Source organism: Opisthocomus hoazin, chromosome 25, assembly GCF_030867145.1.
Source record: "Opisthocomus hoazin isolate bOpiHoa1 chromosome 25, bOpiHoa1.hap1, whole genome shotgun sequence".
Lineage (NCBI taxonomy): Eukaryota > Metazoa > Chordata > Aves > Opisthocomiformes > Opisthocomidae > Opisthocomus > Opisthocomus hoazin.
The window spans coordinates 11,122,944-11,141,726 of record NC_134438.1 but is presented as its reverse complement, the minus strand read 5'-3'; the positions used below and the strand labels follow the sequence as shown (position 1 = coordinate 11,141,726).

General features: G+C 50.4%; 1 protein-coding gene across 1 annotated transcript; it reads left to right on the top strand.

Moving 5' to 3' along the window:
- Positions 1-382: 382 nt before the first annotated feature.
- On the top strand, positions 383-18,683 carry PTPN22 (protein tyrosine phosphatase non-receptor type 22). Its single transcript, XM_075443139.1, has 21 exons — positions 383-493; positions 4,402-4,510; positions 4,852-4,928; positions 5,864-5,959; positions 6,364-6,402; positions 6,745-6,816; positions 6,911-6,970; positions 7,417-7,559; positions 8,024-8,090; positions 8,907-8,984; positions 9,506-9,598; positions 11,014-11,090; positions 11,936-12,678; positions 13,595-13,678; positions 13,820-13,944; positions 14,490-14,517; positions 14,971-15,051; positions 15,345-15,451; positions 16,098-16,128; positions 16,860-16,937; positions 17,579-18,683. Exons 1-21 carry the CDS (start codon positions 407-409, stop codon positions 17,641-17,643), a joined length of 2,340 nt encoding a protein of 779 aa, XP_075299254.1. The 5' UTR covers positions 383-406; the 3' UTR covers positions 17,644-18,683.
- The last annotated feature ends 100 nt before the right edge of the window (positions 18,684-18,783 follow it).

The following is an 18,783-nucleotide window of genomic DNA, read 5'->3' as shown; positions in this document are numbered from 1 at the left end:
GCGAGCTGCCGGCGACAGCTGGACGCAGTGCTTGAGGCAGTCAGACGTTGGGGTGCTCGGCTCTGCTCCCCCTCCGACCACCACCATGGCACGGCGCACGGCACACAGCCCGGCACGCTGCGGCCGAGGGACCGGGGCTGCCCGTCTCTGGCCCCGCGCTGCTGCCCTGGCCGTGGGGAAGTGGCTGTGGTGTTGAAAGGAGGCGCTTGGGCCCCAGGTTGAGTGTTTTGTTTTGTTATTTGACCACGGTATCTGTTGCGTACTAATTTCCTTTCAGACTTGTGATGAAGTCAGTAAACCACAGCCTGCCGCGAGTGCTCTCCGGGCTGGTGCTTTCCGCTGCGGCACGCACTTGACATGTCCGTTCCCAGGGTCAGCACGCCAGTCGCGCTCGGGCTCCAGCAACATGGACCAAAGGGAGATTCTGCTGCAAAACCTGGGAAGGGCCCAAGGCAAGAAGCTCAGCCGAGAAGAGTTTGTAGACGAGTTTTTGGTGAGTTTGCTTAAGGCACGGCTCTGTCTTTCAGTTGATTTTAAAGGGAACCGCTCAGTCACTTCTCCTCAAACAGGGATGTGACTTGCACATGACAATAAGATTTTCTATGAATTATTTTACAGCAGAAAGAGACGCAAGACTTTACTGGGGTAAAAGGAATGTAAAGGCAGAAGAGTAATTTAATAGTTTAGATTCAACGTAAAAGTGTTTGTTTTTTAAATAATCACCCGGGTGCTTCCTGTTTTCTCCTTTGCAAATGCACTTGTCAAGACAGTTTCACTTTGCCTGGTAATAAAACCAGGGGTATAGCAAGGAATGTGGACCCACTGCCCCTTCTCCCTGTTGCGATCTGTCATACCTGTGACAGACATGTGCCTGCCGGGGATCTCCGGTTGCTACTCGAGATCGCTTTTCGTTTTTTCCTCCCAGTAGAACCCCCCGACCCAGCTCCTGTACCCCTGCAGAGCAGGGAGCGGGAGTTCAGGTAAATGCCCTGTGGACCCCGGACCGCTGCTCCTCTCGCCGACGCGGGGCACCGTGGCCGAGGCGTGCGGGGACGGCAACCTGAGCAGCTGGACGGGCCCCCGCTCCAGCCCCCTGCGCTGTGCTGTCATGTGGAAGGGCTCATGCCTGCGTTCGCAGCGGGTGCGTGTGCTCTGCGTCCAGCAGTGCTTCTGGGCCCTCCTGGAAATTAATTTCTTGTTCCCCAAAGGCAAAGCTAGCAAAAGGTGCTGATGGCTCTCCCCTTCCCCTGCACTCTGCGGTGTCTAGCCAGTTAAGATCTGTGAGGTGCCCCAGTCTATGAGCTCTCCGACATCTTTTTATTTGTTTGGGTGGCAGGGGTGAGCCTGAGTGGGCAACCCACTGTTGCACAGTTAAAGGTGATGGCTGGGGATGGCTGCTGGTCTGTCAGCTGGAGGAAGGCTGCTCTGGCAGGCTGTCTGGGCTGCTCTGAGAAGCGAAGGCATTGCTCAGCTTTAGCAGATGGTACATCTGTAAGATCTGAGCTGTCTCAAACTCCAGAATAACGACTGGCCCCGAGCCACACTCCGGACAGGGGCCGCAGCAGGCAGTGGTCACTGGGGAGGTGCAGGGGTTACTTAGGAGTCCCACAGATCCAGCCCTTCTTTGTTGTACCAGTGAAGACTGGCACTTCAAACGCTTGGGAAAAGCTTAGCACTTGGTTTCCAGGTGTCTGGGTTGAAGGGAAGTGATTAATCTGAGCCTGCAGCGACAGTCTGTTGTTCCATGGAACAAAGCGCTGTCACGGCCTGCTGAATTTCCCTTGCTGGTGTGCTGGGGTTGTGCCGTGCCATGCGAGGCAGCAGGCTGCCGAGCCCTGGCCCATGGGCTAGTTCTAGCAGCCAAATGTACAGTTAATTTTCTGACCAAAATGGCAGGTAGAAGTGGTCAAAGCTGTGTTTCCTCTTGTACTGGGAAGAGATCTTCCCAGGATGGCTGAGTCGCTGGCCACTTTTGCAAGTGCAGAAGCCTTAACCGGGAATTGTGGTGGTTTGCATTTCCAAACTTGGTAGAAACGTTTGATGATGTTTCTCCATCCTAATGCCTCCCCTCTCTTTCTGCGAACAAGCATTTGTACGTGCAAATTGTGGTGTTGTTACTGTAAATGACAGGGGAGCTTATTTAAGTCCCCTTTTTCTGTTTGTGCAGTCTCACAGCCAGAGTTTGATCCTTACTGCTCTCGCTTGCTTTCTCATATGTAGGCATTTCCCAAGCAGTTTTATGTCAGTTTATGCAGAGACAGAAAAGGAAGGCGATTCAGAGCCTCAGCTATGAGAAGACTAGCTGCTGTGATGCCCCTTCCATGAAAGCTTGCCCTGGAAGCTGGGGCTGCATTGGAAGGAGGCAGGGGGAGGATGCGACCAACACCAGAGGAGCTCAAGAGATTACAGGGATTGTAGTCTAGAAAAACCATCCTGCTCCCACAGCTTCTATCACATTGTGCCTGCCCCCATGTTCTTGATTAATAGAGGCCGGCCACATGGACTGTCCCGGGCCTCGCGTACCCACTTCCCGACTCATGCCATCCTGCTCAGTGAGATGCGACTCCTGTGGTATTGTAACTGGAGACCGGAAGAATTCAGCGTTTAAAAATTGCAGTTTAATGTTAAAACCCAGCAACTCTGAGTTGGATCTGAATTGGAATATCTGCGTACAGAAATACTGCGGAGATGAGATACATGTTGCTGTATATACCGTTTGGCTGTGTAATTGCTAAGGCTCAATCAAGTATATATGAGCTACAAAGCCCTTCAGGTCCCGATGTGGCCTTTTGGCAAACACCATCACTCTGTAGCTTAACGCACCCAGGCCCTGAAAGCTGTCGTGTCCCACCGGTGCTTGCCTAGAGCAGGCTGGAGTCAAGGGGGCGGTTCCAGCTCTCCCACCGCTGCCCACACGTTGGATCTGCAGCAAGGAATGACACGGGACAGGATTCTAAAAACTGGAAGAAAGTTTTCAGGAGAGCTGAAACGCCGATGCTTATGAGCTCCTGTGGGAAGGTCACTGGTGAGCTGACTCCCGAAGTGATTTATGGTGAGCACCCAAAAATCAGGGCCCTGAAGCCACCAGGACTCCCACGATTCCTGCTCACATGCTGTCATGCCAGAGCTGCAGCCTCTGAGCCCTCGAGCACGCCAGGGAGGCTTTGCTGGTACTGGCAGGAAGGTCTGCCACCTCCACAGCACTGACCCCTGTGACCACGGCGACATTTTGGCTTGGCAGCCCCAAGGCTGGCTGGCGGGCTGTTTTCCCCATGCCGTCAGCGGCTGAACCCCGCTCCCGCTCCCTGCGAGCAGTTCAGGCAGGTCGCCATGCACATGGGGCATGAGAAACCCTCTCACCTCGCAGCTCAGGTGTGCCCGTGGTCCTCTCCCTTTGCTTTCCACCCCTGCACACCTTTCCTTCACAAAGGCGCAGGGTCCTGAGGGCTGTTCTGTGCCAGCCCGATTCTCCAGACCTTGTCAGGGATGTTCAGGAGACGGGCTGTGAAGGTATGGCTCCAGGGTGGTGGGACAGGGAGACTTGCCCTTTGGAGTGTCAAGCCATAGAGCCACTGGTTAGAGAAACAGACCTTTGTTTTAAATCAAAAGCACGCCTTGGTGGCAAGAAAAGTGGTTAGGTAGACAAAAAATGACAAAAGAAAAAATACAACAAGAATAGTGCTTTTGAAGTTGGTGGTAACAAACAGTGTGTTATTTAGAAGCTGATGTCAGCGAAATAAAATCCTGTGCTTTGGTAGGAAAAAGTTACTTGAACTCTCCAGGAGTGCTGTAGCTTTATCCTAGAAATGAAGGAGATGAGATTGACACCTCTAAGGGTTGTCCTAAGGCTCCTTCTCCCTTCTCTTTCATCAGCGCATGCAGCTACTTTCCTCCGATTGCTTGTGCTCCTTTAGTGCCTTGAGCATTGCTGTTTGCAGCTACAGATGGGAGCATCTTTGCCAAAGTGAGAAAAATCAATTGATTTATCTGTCTTTTCTGATATAATTTGTTAAAGGTAGTTTAACATTGTTACTCCTCTTATCTGGGTGCCATTTATACTGAGAATGATTCACCTATGTCTCACTTATTTGTGAGGGCGATGCTTTATGTGCTGCATAAACGCATCTTTTGACTCCAGAAGCCTACGTGCCCGAGCCTCTCTTGTGGGCACTGCCGCGGCACACACTTTCAACTCTGCAGAAGCCTATGCTGGGGCTCTCGGGCAGCTTCTGTCTCTATTCTCACTCCGAGTGCCTTGCGAAAGCTGCTCAGGAAAGAATTAATGGTGTAGACCTTGCTTTGTGGTAGCGAGCCTGACCCCTAGACACCTTCACACGTGCTTGCTAGTAGCGTGTTGCATGTAGCACATCTGCTGTAATTTGTTCCGTTCTTTTATCACAGAAGCTGAAAAGGCAGTCAACAAAGTACAGATCGGATAAAATCTACCCTACAGCAGCATCTGAGCAACGAGAGAACATCAAGAAGAACAGATACAAGGACATCTTACCCTGTAGGTTGGAAACAGCAAATGTTCCTATGCAGTTTGTTTTTTTTTTCCCCTACCTTGAGTCTCTTGTCTTCTGCCTGCACAGTTGCTTGCATGTGAGCGTGCCACTGGCTGTTAGTTGGCCTTGAATTCTGCTGCTCAGATTTAAGGCTTTGACTGTTGCAGTGCATGCTCTGGAAGACTTTGGCACGTATTTCCTAGAGACAGAAGAACTTCTGTTCAGTAGGAAACACATCCTCTGATTGTCCTTGCTCCTCCAACGCACCTTGTGCTGCAGTCTGAGGAGTGTAGCTACCATGAACGACAAACAGTAACTGCTGCTTCTTCTGCTTTTGTGCCTGCAGTTGACCACAGCAGAGTGGAGTTGTCACTGATCACATCAGACGCAGATTCTCATTACATCAACGCCAACTTCATCAAGGTATTGCTTCTTTCATGGTGTTTTGCCAGCTGTTGGTGCTGTCTGGTTGAGTTGTGCCAGGAGGAGCAGGTCCTGTGGCTGTAGTGAGCAAAAGGACCATTCAGCAGCTTCTGGGCTATATAAAGCAGATGTGTACCATCAGTGAGCCCTTCACAAACACCCCTTGCAGCACAGAGACACGAGGCTGCAGCGCAAGGGATGTGTGCTCACGCTGGGGCGGGCAGTAGAACAGTTTGCGGCTCACAGCCCCGACTTCCTTGTCGCTGCTGTTGCCTTTGGTGGGTGACAGTGGTGCAAAATTGCCTGTGGCCAGAATCGCCCTGCCTGAAACCAGTGCACAGGCAGGAAGCTTTGTACTGCAGCACAGCTGAGACCCTCTGCAGTGGCGAGCAACAGGGCAGATCAATGCAGGCCGGTTCTCCTTCAGGACCTCCATGTGTTTTGGGACTCTCCTGTGCTTGTGACCCTTCTCAGATAGATAGATAGATAGATAGATAGAAGGTTTCCTTCATTCTCCGCCATAGTGACCAAGAGCTCTGTGTAACCCCTCTGCAGAAGAACAGACCTTCACGAGGGGATCACGGTTCGTTCTGTGGCCAACAGCCACTGATGTGCTAAGCTGCGCACTGCACAGCTGGACCAGCTGTTGCAACATGACCTCCGTGCTCCCAAATGCACTGTAAGAACTGGTGGTCTCTGGGTGCAGACCCCACCTCAAGCCCAGCTCCCTGGCTTGGGTCTGCTTTGGGAGGTTTGCATACCATTGGTTTCTGGTTGCTCAATTTAATGTACGTGCCTAAAATTTAACTATATAAAAGCCTTTCCAAGTCCTTAATGGGGTCATTGGACAGAAGATTCAGAAAGAGGGATGGCTTTTATTTCTGCTAATGACCTATGCAACTATGTCTCCGTGTCTGATTTGAATGCTGTTTTAGGGTGTCTATGGGCCAAGAGCATACATTGCAACCCAGGGTCCTCTCCCCACTACTGTCATCGACTTCTGGAGGATGATTTGGGAGTATGAAGTCTTGGTAAGGTGCAGATTTATATGCCTTCCTCTTTTTTAAAAAATAAAAGTTGTCCGTACAGTCAGACAGAAGTACTTTTTGACTAAGCAGAGCTGGGAGTGTCAGGGTTTTACTCCAGACATTGTGTGTGCCCTGCATCCTTCCCATGAGCCTTCTCTCCACAGTGATGCTGAGACAGGAGTCTGCTCGTGGCTGTCTCTGCATTTGGGTTCTGAGCGGGAAAGGTCCTTGTGGCGGGGCTGTGGATGATGTCCCACGTCTGATTTGCCTAGCAGTCTGGGACTCTGGGGGAGGCAGCCCACAGAACTTCCCCATTGCTCATAAGTACATGCAAGATACGAGTTTGATTTTGCTACCTGGATAAGAAACTTGTGTTCAGACTTTTCTAATGAACCTTCTTTCTGCAGATTGTGGTCATGGCTTGTATGGAGTTTGAAATGGGAAAGGTGAGTAACGTGTCGGAGGTGGCATCTGCCATGACAGCACCAGGGCAGGGTGAAGAGATGCAGATTTTTTATTAAATCTTATTAGTGACAGCAAGTTTCTGTTTGATACGAGCTGTTTCCTGAGTCTCTAGCTGCAGATTCTTAAACTGTTTCCAGTAGAGCAGGTAGCCTCTTCGAAAGGGGAAAACCAGCAATTGTGGCTCCAAGGAAGCAGAGGCTGGAGCAGCCGGGCAGCGAGAGCCAGGCTGCTCCCAGCACGAATTTTGTCCTGCAAAGTGAGGCAGGAGATGGTGTGGGTGGGCTGGTGGTGAATAACCAAATGTGTCCTGCTTCTCGCAACAGAAGAAATGTGAGCGGTACTGGGCAGAGGTGGGCAGCTCTCCCCTGCGGTGTGGTCCTTTCTCTGTCGCCTGTGTGAGTACAGCTGCTGCAAGCACCACGTGGCATCACGCACCCTGGAAACTCATGTCATCCGCAGCAAACGTGACTCTAACTTCTTGTTCTGCAGGAAGCTGAGGAGAAGAAAAATGAGTATGTGATTAGGACTTTGAAGGTGACCCTGAATGAGGTAAGTAGCAAAGGTCAATGCAGGAAATGCATCTTGGCTAGCTTTATTATATAAATAATATATTAAAATATGGCACAGTTTGTGCAGAGTTTTATGTTGCTCAGCTTGCTATTTTAGATTTGACAGTAGCTGAAGGCACAAAGAAAGTAAAAAATTAATTAGCTCAAACCTCAATTTCTGAAGATGCTTGTCAGTCATGGTAGATCAGACCCTGGGTAAGTGAGGGCCAAGAGGTAACATCAAGAACATCATAAAATGGCAGTGCTTCTTCTGTAGCCAGAACAGCTGCAAACAGCACCCCAACCTTTGCCCATGGATGCAGAGGGGCCCAGGGATGTCTGCAGCACGGCGGCTGCTGTGCCGGTGTCCTGGCCTGTGCCCACGCCAGCTGCGGCAGCAGCCCCTCGGTGGCCCCGGCCCCTGCCAGCACTCTTCTCCTCTTGCAGGAAATTCGCACCATCCACCAGTTCCACTACAGAAACTGGCCAGACCACGACGTCCCCTCGTCCATCGACCCCATCCTGGAGCTCATTGGCGACATTCGCTGCTACCAGCCGGACGACAGCGTCCCGGTCTGCATCCACTGCAGGTGGGTGAGCCGGCCGCTGGCAGGGAAGGGCTGCCGGCCCCGGCGTCCCGAGCGGCGGCAGGTGACGGCAGCGGGCACAGGCCTGCAGCCAGCTGCTCTCGTAGGGAGTCCCAAGGCAGAGGCGTCCCCTGAGGACAGCTGGCCTGGCCGCGTGGCAGGAGGGGCGACGGCGAGCAGTGGGCCCGCCATAGCACGTGTAGTTAAGAGACCACCAGCGCTGGGCACATCCACGAGCAGGCTGGTCACCGCGGAGGCCTGGGAACGGCCGCAGGAGCGGGAGCCGTGCCCTCCAGCCCGCAGCAGGGCCGTGGGCAGGCAGAGCCTTGCGCGGGGCCCCGTGCGGGCCTGCAGCCTCCTCGGCGTGGGGCGGGAGGGTCCCAGGAGGCTGCGGGTCCTTTTCAAACATCCCGGTCCGGAAACACGGAGCGTCCACCCCCGACCTCCTGCTGCGGCTGTCGTTGCAGTGCTGGCTGCGGGAGAACGGGAGTCATCTGCGCGATCGACTACACCCAGAGGCTGCTGAAGGACGGCGTGAGTGCCAGCCTGGCCCGCTGTTGCGGCATCCCGCGCCCCTCCGCCTCTCCTCCCCTCTCCCCCACCCTGCCTCTCGCCCCCCGACCGCGCGCAGGCGAATGTCAGGTGACAGCCGCGACCGGGGACTCCCCGCAGCCCGATGGGGAATGGCGGCAGCCGAGCCGCTGACACCCCGCTCCCAGTCTGTGCTGCTTCTCTCTCGCTAGGCTCTGTGCCACCCACACGCTGCCTTCTGCCATTGCTCCCCTCCCGTCCTGCTGCGAACAGCCCCCACGCTTGTCCCGACGGGGTCAGTCCTCCCTCCCGTCGCTCCCTCTGGCAGGACCTTCAAATCGCCGAGCTGGGCGCTGGCCTGCAGTCTTCAGTACGAGTTTACTGTCTGCATTTGTCTCTCCACACAAGCATCAGAAATGCAGCTTCTCCAAACTAACACCTTGCTTAACTCCGACTCTTCAATAAAAATACATGTGAAGTAACCCCTGGCCTCGCGGCGGGTTGCTGCGACGCGGAGGAGTGGCTGCTTTCGGTACCGCAGCGACCCTGAGCCCATCGATCTGGGAAACCAGCGCCTGTCCTTCGTGCTAGTCACAGCTGTCAGCAGTGCTCTTACAGAAAGGGTATTTTCCGTGGTGTGCAAGACAGGAGGGAGGAGGCAAGCTGGTTCATAAAAAAATAGCTAAGCAGGTCCTTTGTTAAAAAATTCTTGCAATAGCAGGCCTGAATTTTGGACACTGCTCTAAACTGTGTCACGACTTGGAAGCTGCTTGGAATCAGATCTGTCTGTAACTTTTTGTCTCTTCTCTTTCTTGCAAGATTGTTCCAGTGAACTTCAGTATTTTTAGTCTGATCCAGGAGATGCGCACGCAAAGGCCTTCCATAGTGCAGACCAAGGTACGTTCGGGACCAGACCAGGACCTCAGCTTTTCCCCAGGAGTGTTCACAGTAAGGAAACACAGAGCGGTTGTGCTGCTGGGAACAGCGGGATGTAGATGTCCTGTAGGGTCCCTTTTCTGAATAGAAGAATGATTTTGCAGAAATTAATTTGGTTGCTGACCATTTCCTTGCAGACAGCTGGAATAGCTTAGCGCTTGCAGTCTAATTTATTGAACGCTGATGCTGTGTAACAAGGGACTGCCCAGGAAATAAAGTGGGAACCCTCCTCAGCTGAGATAGACTGAAGAGGAAGCTCAATGCAGAACAGCATTGTTTATGTACCTGAAAAAACCCCCAAATGCTTCAGTCTGAAGCCTTTGAAAGTTGTGGCTTCTACGTCTTCTGAGAATTTACCCTGCCACTGGACTGGAAGGTGGCAGATTCTCTTGGGGGCTGATGCTTGATTTGTGTAACAAGTGACCATTTACAAGTACTGCGGGTGCTGGCTCTCATGTCTGTGTTATTTGCCTGGAACGCAGGAGCAGTATGAGCTGGTTTATGATGCAGTGATCGAGCTCTTCAAAAGGCAGATTCAAGCACTCGATGCCCAGGAAGATTCTGCTGCTTCACAGGTAAAAGTCCCCAGGATAAACGCACTGCCTCTTGCAGCCCCGGGCATGCCGGCTCTAACCTAGACTCCTACTGCAGAGGTCTCCTCTGCAGACCTGGAATGAATCTCCATGTATTCTGCTACCCTTGACGGCCAAACTGGGCCTCTTTTCAAGTTAACCCATAAGAATCCAGCTGCTTCCCTGAACGCTTATCACAGGATGTGGCCCCAAGCAAGAGCTAAATTTTCTTTGGTCTCCAAACCATTTTCCATACACTTCTATAATTGTTTAATGTAATGAGCGAATAGAAGAGCACCAGCTTTCTACAGTAGCAGCTGATTTCTACGTGGACGTGCCAGTGAAACTTGTCTTTGTGGAGTGCTTGCAAGTAACAGAGTGACTTCCAGCCCAGGCTGGGAAGCTTGGGCGCACAGGGCAGTGCAGCTAAAAGTGTTAGTCTGCAACATGGTGGTGCTCTAGTGAGGTAATTAGCATTACAGCCCGTCTGTGGGAGAAAGTAGGCTAAAATGTCTTGTGAAAAAACCTGTCAAAGTCTTTCAAATCTGATACACCTCTGAGGAAAAACAATGTGATCTTGGTATGAAGTTGCATAAACAGGAACATCCAAAACATCCGTGGTCAAGCTTTTCTTTGCTCTTGCTGTTCTTCTGTGACTGCTGGCATGAATTTTACCTTTCCTGTATAGCTGTTTGCAATCTGGCTGAAGTCAATGCATCGCCATTTCTAGGCAAAGGCTGAAAGGTTGCAGTCAGCTTATTTTGTCAGAAGCTTTTGTCTAAAGAATTGGGAGCAGGGTCCTGCGATGGGACCCATTCCTCACTTTTGCCATAGGATTTGCAGGATGTTCCAAGCCAGAGCTGAGTGAGAAAAGAGCTGGAAAGAGCCTCTTTCTACGTGCTGTGGACAGTCTGAAGCAAAGGAGATGCAAAACTAGGTTGACAAAAAAATGCAGAAAACGGTTCAAGTCCGGATGTGGTTTTGTAGCTCCTGGCCAAACCTTTTGCCCGCCTAAACCTCAGTGTCCTCGGAAATCACTTTGCAGAGCATGGGGGATGGTCCTGTGCTGCAGTGGCACAAGTGAAACCAGCATCTGCCTTGCCCGGCTGAGTGACTGCAGGGGGTGCTGAGGGCAGAGGCGGCTGCGCAGGCTGCTCTGCAGGTGTTTGGAACAGCTGGATGGCTGTACGGCTCGCTGCACTCTCGTTTCACAAAGGGCCTGACAGGAGTTGCTGTTCAGGAGGTTCTGTCCTCAGTTTTCAGCTTCAACTTGGTGTTTTCAAGTTGGGTGTTTGTCATTTATGAACTGCATTAATGATTAAAAGTAGTTGGCACAAATTCCAACTCCTGAAATGGCGTGTTTGTGTTCTCTGCATTCTTCCTCCTCACTCTTGTTCTCTAACCTTTTCTCTCACTAGGTACAAACAAGGCACCCTGTAGCCAGGCCACTTCTGACTTCAGAGGAAGATATTTATTCTCGGAGATTATTAACTTGGTAAGGCCATAGCACAAGTATCACCTGGGTTAGTACTTTGTCACCCATACGATGTCAAGAAGACACATTTTTTACTATGTGCTTTGTGACGCAGTTCTGTTTGAACATTGCATTTCATCTGTTGGCAGGATCTGCAGCCTCCCTTGAGCCCCACTTTGACTCTCACCTTTGTTCCTAATGTAATTCCTTCTCTTCTTGCTGATGTGTCTCTGAGACTGAGTCTCAGCCTCTCCCCTGCATGCCATTCTCTGTCCTCCTCTCCTGCCTTTGGGTCTGTTTCATGCTGTGCTTGTATGGTGTTTCACATGCGAGCTGGAAACACACCAAGGGCAGTATAAAAAAAGGCTCATGCATGCAGAGACACCCTGGTGCTGGTTCATCTCTGTGCCCTGCCTGGAGCTGTGCATCCCGCAGGGTGTTCGCAACTGGTCCCATCCCTCATCCGCAAGTGCCACTCCCGTGCCTTGCTGTGGGAACAGCAAGCCCGAGGAGTCTAGCTTCCCAACACGGACAGCTTCAGAAGGCAGCAGGAGCTTTCTGTGGGCATATTTTGGTTCGCAGTGTCTGCTTTCTGCAGATAATTTTGCTTTTTGGTATAGTCTGCACTGAGGGTGTAGTTTACCCGCGTAAAGGGGCCTCCTCTGTTCACCATTTAATGGTGCTTAAATGGGGCATCGGGGTGCCCAGGGCTTCCCTGTGCTCCTTGCTTGAGCCTGAACCAGGCTCTGTGCTCCTGAGGGATGGATCTTCTCTGAGGAGCAACGTTGTGAGGCCTTGTTAGCAGGCTAACAGTGATTTCTGAGTACTAGGTGGCTTTGACTTCACATGATGGTGCTTTATTGCAGCTCAGAGCAAGAGGAACAGGACGTGCACCGATGTCTTCCTCCGGTGCTACAAAGCAAAGCACCCCTGACACGGGTGTCTGCCGTGGAAGCACACGACAGCTCTGGATGTGGGGTCCCTCCCGTCAGACAGGCCGTCTCCTTCGGCACTTTGAACGTCATCAGCTGCAGGAAGGCAGCTGGCGCTGGGAAGCGGGACGCTGGGGACGCTCTCCAGAAACACCGCAGCCTGGAGCTCAGCAGCATCTCTCCCGAGCAGCTGCTTCTGAGCCCAGAGCCGAAGGCAGCAGGCAGGAGATGGCCTCATGGCAGAGCACCGCTGACACGGACTGCATCGACCCCTTTCGTGCTGGCACGGTGGGGAGAAGGCTGGGAATGGGACGGTGCGGACGCCACGCCTGTTCTGAGTTCACAGTTGCCAAACGCCAGTTACTCAGGCTTTCAGGGGAAGAAGCAGGACAGACTTTCCCCTGCTGAGCCGAACCATTCGAGCCGAGATGCAGATGGCCCCCCAAGCTGCAGGAACCATGGGCACTGTCCATACCCTTACTTCTGCTCAGCAGAAGACCCCTACTTCTTCTGCCTCTCTCCATATGAGCCCTCGTCCCCTGTGCTCACCGAGTGCTTCGCAGAGGGGCAGGATGCAAGTGCCCCCCCAGAGCCTGCTGCCACCAGCTGCCCACCCTCCAGGCCTGCGTCCGGGCACACGGCCCCGCCGAGCAACGAGGGGGTTTCCTCTCCCCCGGGTAAGTGGTGTGGCACGACGATGAGCGGGGGCTGTCGATGTCCAGGCAGGGCTGCAGCCACCCCTTGGGACTGGGTCCCACAGGAGCTGAGGGAGCAAACGGTTTCATCCTCGCACTCATTTCATCCTGCCTTAAAATTTTCCCATAAACAACATTTTTAGAACAGCATGATTTTGCGTTTCACATCACACAGCTGCTCTGGACTACGGTGTCACCTCAGTACCGCTCTCGTAGGGAGGCAGGGATTGGTGCTGACCAGTTCTTAAAACAGGGTGCTCCAAGCAGCATTCAGAAACCTCCACAAATGGTTTTCTCTCTGAGGATCTAGTTACTGGGTCAAACAATGCTTCTTTCTACAGAGTGTCGTGCAGGGGGATGCCACATCCCACTGAGACTGAGCGAACCAGGACTTCAACATCAGTGTTTTGCCCAGATCTGTAGCCTTAAAACCATCACCCATCATATGAAGAAGGTAGAATTAGTCCTCGGTCTAGTTAGTCCTGGCCCAGTCGGACATTTCCCATTGTTTGCAGCTTTGGAATTTGCTCAGCTTTGTCCTGCTCAGGCCGTTCAGCATTCAGTGTCACAAAAGTGTGCTCGTTGTCTAGATGCTAGACACTCTGGGAAAGTTATGGGAGTTGCAGCACAAGCCAAGCAGCAATGGTACCGCTGGTCACCTTCCCCCATGCATCTGCTGCCGACACTGCTGGAAGATGGCCCTTGGGGCCACGTAGCTAGCGGCAGGTAAATTAGTGCTGAGGACTATTTTGATTTTTAACTACAGTTTAGAGGTGTTTAACCATCATTTCTGGTGCACGGCTGGGCAAGAGAAGTCAGCTCTCAGAGTCTCTACAAAGATCTGTAGTTCTCCTGCTGTGTTGTGCCATGTGTAATCTGTCCACGTCTCCCCAATTAGCTGCCCTGCCACAGCCAGATGACGATGAGCCTCCGCCCCTGCCCGAGCGAACCCCCGAGTCCTTTATTGTGGCCAGTGAATCTGGTAAGTGCATTAGCAAAGCAGAGGCTGAAAAGTGCTCTGAGGGCTCTTCCCATGTTTGTGCGGTATCGTGGCATCCGGCAGTGCCTTCGCTCTGCCTGCCTGGGATGAGAAATGACCTCTCTCGTGTTCAATTGTTTCTAGGACAATTTCCTCTGGCCACTTCTGATTTTCAGCTTTCAGCCAGAAATATTGGAACCTTTTTCGAGTGGAGTGGTGAGTCTCGCTCAGAGGTGTTTAATGACTCGGTGAGACTGAGACCGTGTAAGGTAAGTAAGCAGCCTTTTATCTCTTCTCCAGCACTATCACCATGCCAATTTCCTTATCATGCTTCCTTCTGTGAGAAAGACCCTAGTTTTGGCACTGTGTACTTTCCATAAATTATTTCAGGGTTCAGGACTAGGAGGAAGATGTGGTCTCAGTCAGGCTCCTCCTTATGAACATCTACTTGACTCCAAACATTATTTTCTGGGGTCCTAAATCCCACACAAGCTGGTAAAAATGTTGTCCCTCTTTTAGAGAAGGATAATGAAGACAGAGAGTTAGCGGTCCGCTGAGGTTCACACCGCCCTGTGGAACAGACAGGAGCTGAACAAAATTTAGGCATCTCTTGATCATCCCACAGTTGAATTACAGCTTTGTAAAGTGAAACAGTAAGGCGTAAGCCTATCTTCCATTACATGAGCACGGAGGTGTGTGGGGGAGGGTGTTTGCACGTAACGGCATTGCCTCATCTCCTCCAGCTTGCTTATGTGCAAGAGAATGACATTTGGTTGTTGGAATTTCAAATGCCTTCCTTGTTTTTTGTTTGCAGAGCGTGAAGCTTCAGAACCCACAAACAGGTATAAGTTTAATGCTGGGACAAACTATCTTTGGAAATAAGGTCTGCTTTTTACTGAAGCTGCTTTACCATATTTAGTAAATGTCTTTAGGATCTGTGCTCAGTCCAATGGAAACTTTGTGTTGCTAAATAGTTCTGCAACTAAATAGTTCTAAACAGAACTGGACAGTTCTGCAACCAAATGAACTGGTAGTTTTATACTTCCTAGTCAGCTCCTGCCTCACCCTGTACGTGATGACGTTCCCCGCAGCCTCCTCAGGCTAAGGGTTCTCGCATATTTTGCTGCATGTTGTGTGTTTCCTCTGAGACAACTGACATATGCCAGTTAGAGTGCTGTGGACCTCTCAGTGAACTGAGATAGAGAGATATATATAGAGATAAATATATGTTTATATATATATATATTTTTACTTTTTAAGCTAGATAACCAACTCTTTTATCTTTGCTTTCTTAGAGACAACCCAATATCGCTCTAACTCTCCTCCCCCGCTTCCTGAAAGAACCCCAGAGTCATTTGTTCTTGCTGATGCAGCAAGTAAGTGATGAGTTATTTTCTCATCGTGTAACTGAGATTTCATACTTGCACCTAAACCTTTAGATAGCTGAGGAGATCGTGGCCCACTTGCTCAAAGCATTACCAACGCTAGTGCTTCAGGACTTCACTGCAGGAGAGTTCAGCAGACATAAAGTCAACACAACTAGGGGACTTGCTGGAAATTTCTAGAACTGCTACAGTGGAGGAAATGAAAAGCAACAGCAAAGAACTTGGGAAAAAAAGCAGGAGAATTCTTGAATGACCACTGAAAATGTTTTGATGTATGTTCCCAGGTCTGCAGCCTGCTGCAATAAATTCTATGATGAGTCCTTTGGGCTTGGAGGACAATGCTTCTGAAATATCATCAAAAGAGCCTACGAAATGCTTCAGGAGAAGCAAGGTAAAAGAAACAAGACAAAACAAAAGCTACTGAAAACGGAGGGCGTGAGGAGACCGTTTTAGCTACAGCTATTGGTACTTTCTCACTGGTAACATTGTGAAAATTGCCTGCTTTGAGATCACTCGTATTTAGGGCAAGGAAATGAGACTGACAAAAATATTCTGTTGTAGAACTGCAAACAAAACCACTGTCTGCACTAGGAACAGAGCGACACAGCCATACCTGTGTGAATGGTTATGTCTCAGCACCCCGTCCTCCTGACGTGCCAGCTCCTCTCAGAAAAAGTTGCTTGAGTGGAGCCTGAGTTCCCGTGTAGGACAGACTGCTCATCACATTTCCTCATCTTGTGGTGGCCCTGGTTAATTATCCTCATGAGCAAGTGTACTTCAGGATGTTATAGTTGAGCAGAAAAGCATATGAGGAAAACAGCAATAGTAATATAAACAGGATGCTTTCGGGTTGGCTAGAAAAAAGTCAGAGACAAAGCCAATGGCAGTGGTCTGCATTTCAGTCTCAGCTGGTAGGCACAATACTTTTTACAACATGTGATACATGTATTTTTACTAGTGAATTCCCTTTATCGTAGTAGCTGATCTACTGCTTGCTGCATTTTTTTTCAACAAGCCGCCTTCTTTTTTTTTTACAGAGCTTGAAAATATTGAAAAATGTGAAAAAAAGTAAGTCTTTCAGGCTAACGTGCATCTTCCTGATGGCTTTAAGCGAGTATATAAAGAAATATGTGGGCCTGAATTTTCAGGAACCTGACCTTGTCAGCTGTGAAACGCTCTGCACGTCTGCCTGCTTTGGAGCAGGACGTACCGAGCTGCGCTGGCTAGATGAGTTCCATCTCCCCGGGGTAGCAATAGTTGTTTTAGAAGTATCACACAGATCCTGTGGTGCTCTTGTCATGTCCTTTGGGTACCTTGCATACAGCTCCAGTGTACCCAAATTAACAATTTCTTCAAGTCATTCAAACCAGTGTTTGGGACAAATACTCTAAAAATGGGGGACAGGAATTCTGTGAGGAACGTGGGCCCCATCGTGGATTCTGCCCAGTCTATTTGGAGCACAAATAAGGAGTTTCTCATTCTGTTCCCTTTGATCTAAAAGTAAAATGCTTATCTTGAAAACAGGACTGCTAAAAACTGTTTAAAGCACTTCTGAGCAAATATTTTCCCAGCGGCTTATGCTGCAGCAGTACACTCACTCCCTGCTACGAGCAAATAATGTTGTTAAAACCGTGTGCTATTCACACCCTGCTCGAGTGGAAAGTACTTAACTTTGTCTTGTGCTGAAACAGCACCCGTGGCGCACGCGGCAGTACGTGTTTTCCCACAGGTGTGTCTGAGTCCAGCTCCTCCGGGAATTACCACAGTGACTAACTGCTTCAGTCTTCATTTTTTTCTAGGCATCTGTAGTCCATCGTCACTGACAAAACCACCAGAAGCTGCCCCATCAAACCATTCGAGGTCTTTCCTTAACTTTGGTAAGTTTTTCTCTTTGTGTTTTGGTGTAAGAAGTACCCGTTTTTTGAAAGTCTAAATGGAGGCACCAGGCTGAACCTAACAAATTACAAACATTACAAATAATGCTTATTATTTTTTACATATCTAGAACTTTATTCAGGAACTGCTCGAAGAACAGGTAAGGATGGAAAACACAAACCCTGAAACCCACTCTGACACACGTTTCTCGGTTTGTGAAGAGTCTGAAGCGTGTATTTGGCTTTCCTGTATCTGAAAGCCTTTATGTGGCAACAGAGACAGCAGAAGACAAAAACAAAGCTGCTGTCGCATTGCCATTAGGCTGCTGCCTTATGTTGTGTAATACAGCAGAGGTTCCATTCTTCTGCTAGAGGCAGTCATTTATTAGATTATGCAGAAAATCTAGTTATCTTGATATTCTTGCTATAATGACAGTATTTGTTGATAGACACATTGGCAGACTGTTTTTGCACCAGCTGAGTTACAACTACAGGGTGCTGCTTTAAGCCTACTACATCTTAAAGTTTGGGAAAGAACTGACATTAGAAGTATTTTCAAACACTGTGTTATCTTAAGGAATTACATAATTGACCTCTGTAACATACAGATTTTGTTGCAGTAAAAAAAAATAACTTCTTCCTAGGCTTTGCAAATCGATTTTCAAAACCTAAAGGACCAAGAAACCCACCACCAGCATGGAATATTTAGATACATTTTACAGATCTGGCATTGCAGATTTGTAAACTGCTTCTGATGCACCTTGAGTGCTCATCCCAGTAAGGTTTCCATTGCAATAAACACATCCAGAGCTGCTGTGGGATGCTGGCAGCTCAGGCACTACTTGCACATTCTTCATCTACTGAACTTGCAAAGTAAAGAAAAATATGAAAGTACCAGCAGCTAAGCACTTTCAGTTAATTTAGGATGGAATCTAAAAATGGGAACAGATATTTTACCCTAAGGAGGGATACATTTTTGTTGTGTTTTGGAACGTCTTCACTTCAAAAGGATGGATTTGAGCTTTCTGAACAAAGCGGTGCAATCTGGTGACAGGATCCAGCGAAGATCGTTGAACGAGACGGAAGGCCACCGCAGCGGACAAAGCCGAACAAGGCTCTGGACCACACTTCCCTACATGTTTACACCACTTGGACTAAAAGAGAATTAGCGTCTCAGATTGTAGAAATAATTTTACTTTAATTTTTTTTTTTTTATCTGAGCAGATCAGATAATTTCTTTAGATTTTTGGTCAGTAAGACTAAGATGCTGATTGATCACAAAACCGAGCTCATGTAACGGACTGCGGAATACACTGACCAACGGCCCTCGCCACCTGAGCAAAACCCCAGACAAAACACCAGCACAGCGAGCACAACGCCGCGGTGCTTGGAAGGCAACGCTGGTTTTCAGGATTTGTGACTCTCACACCAGATTTCAGGCGCGTTTCTCGAGGTGAGGCTTCTGGGCGGGTTCCTCGCCAGATTCCACCGCTGCTTCTGCCGCCCGCGGGAGGGACCAGGGAGCCGGAGCCGCCCCGAGAGGCGCAGACAGAGAGACCGGGCGGGACGGGGGAACCGACGGACCGGGACCGCACAGCGCGGCCTGTGCAGCGGCAACGGCCACCGCCTGCCTGCCCCCCCGCGTCCTCACCGGCAGACACCGCACGGCGCCGCACCGCACGGCTGCGGGGAGCCGCGCCCGGCCCAGAACCGTTTGATGACGCGTGAGAAATAAAAGTTCATTTTCGCGGCCACCGCCCTGCCGTGACGCACAGCTTTCCCGCCGCCCCACGCTCCGCCCGTCACCGCCCGCGCACGTGACCCGCGCCCCGCCCCGCCCGCGCGCGCC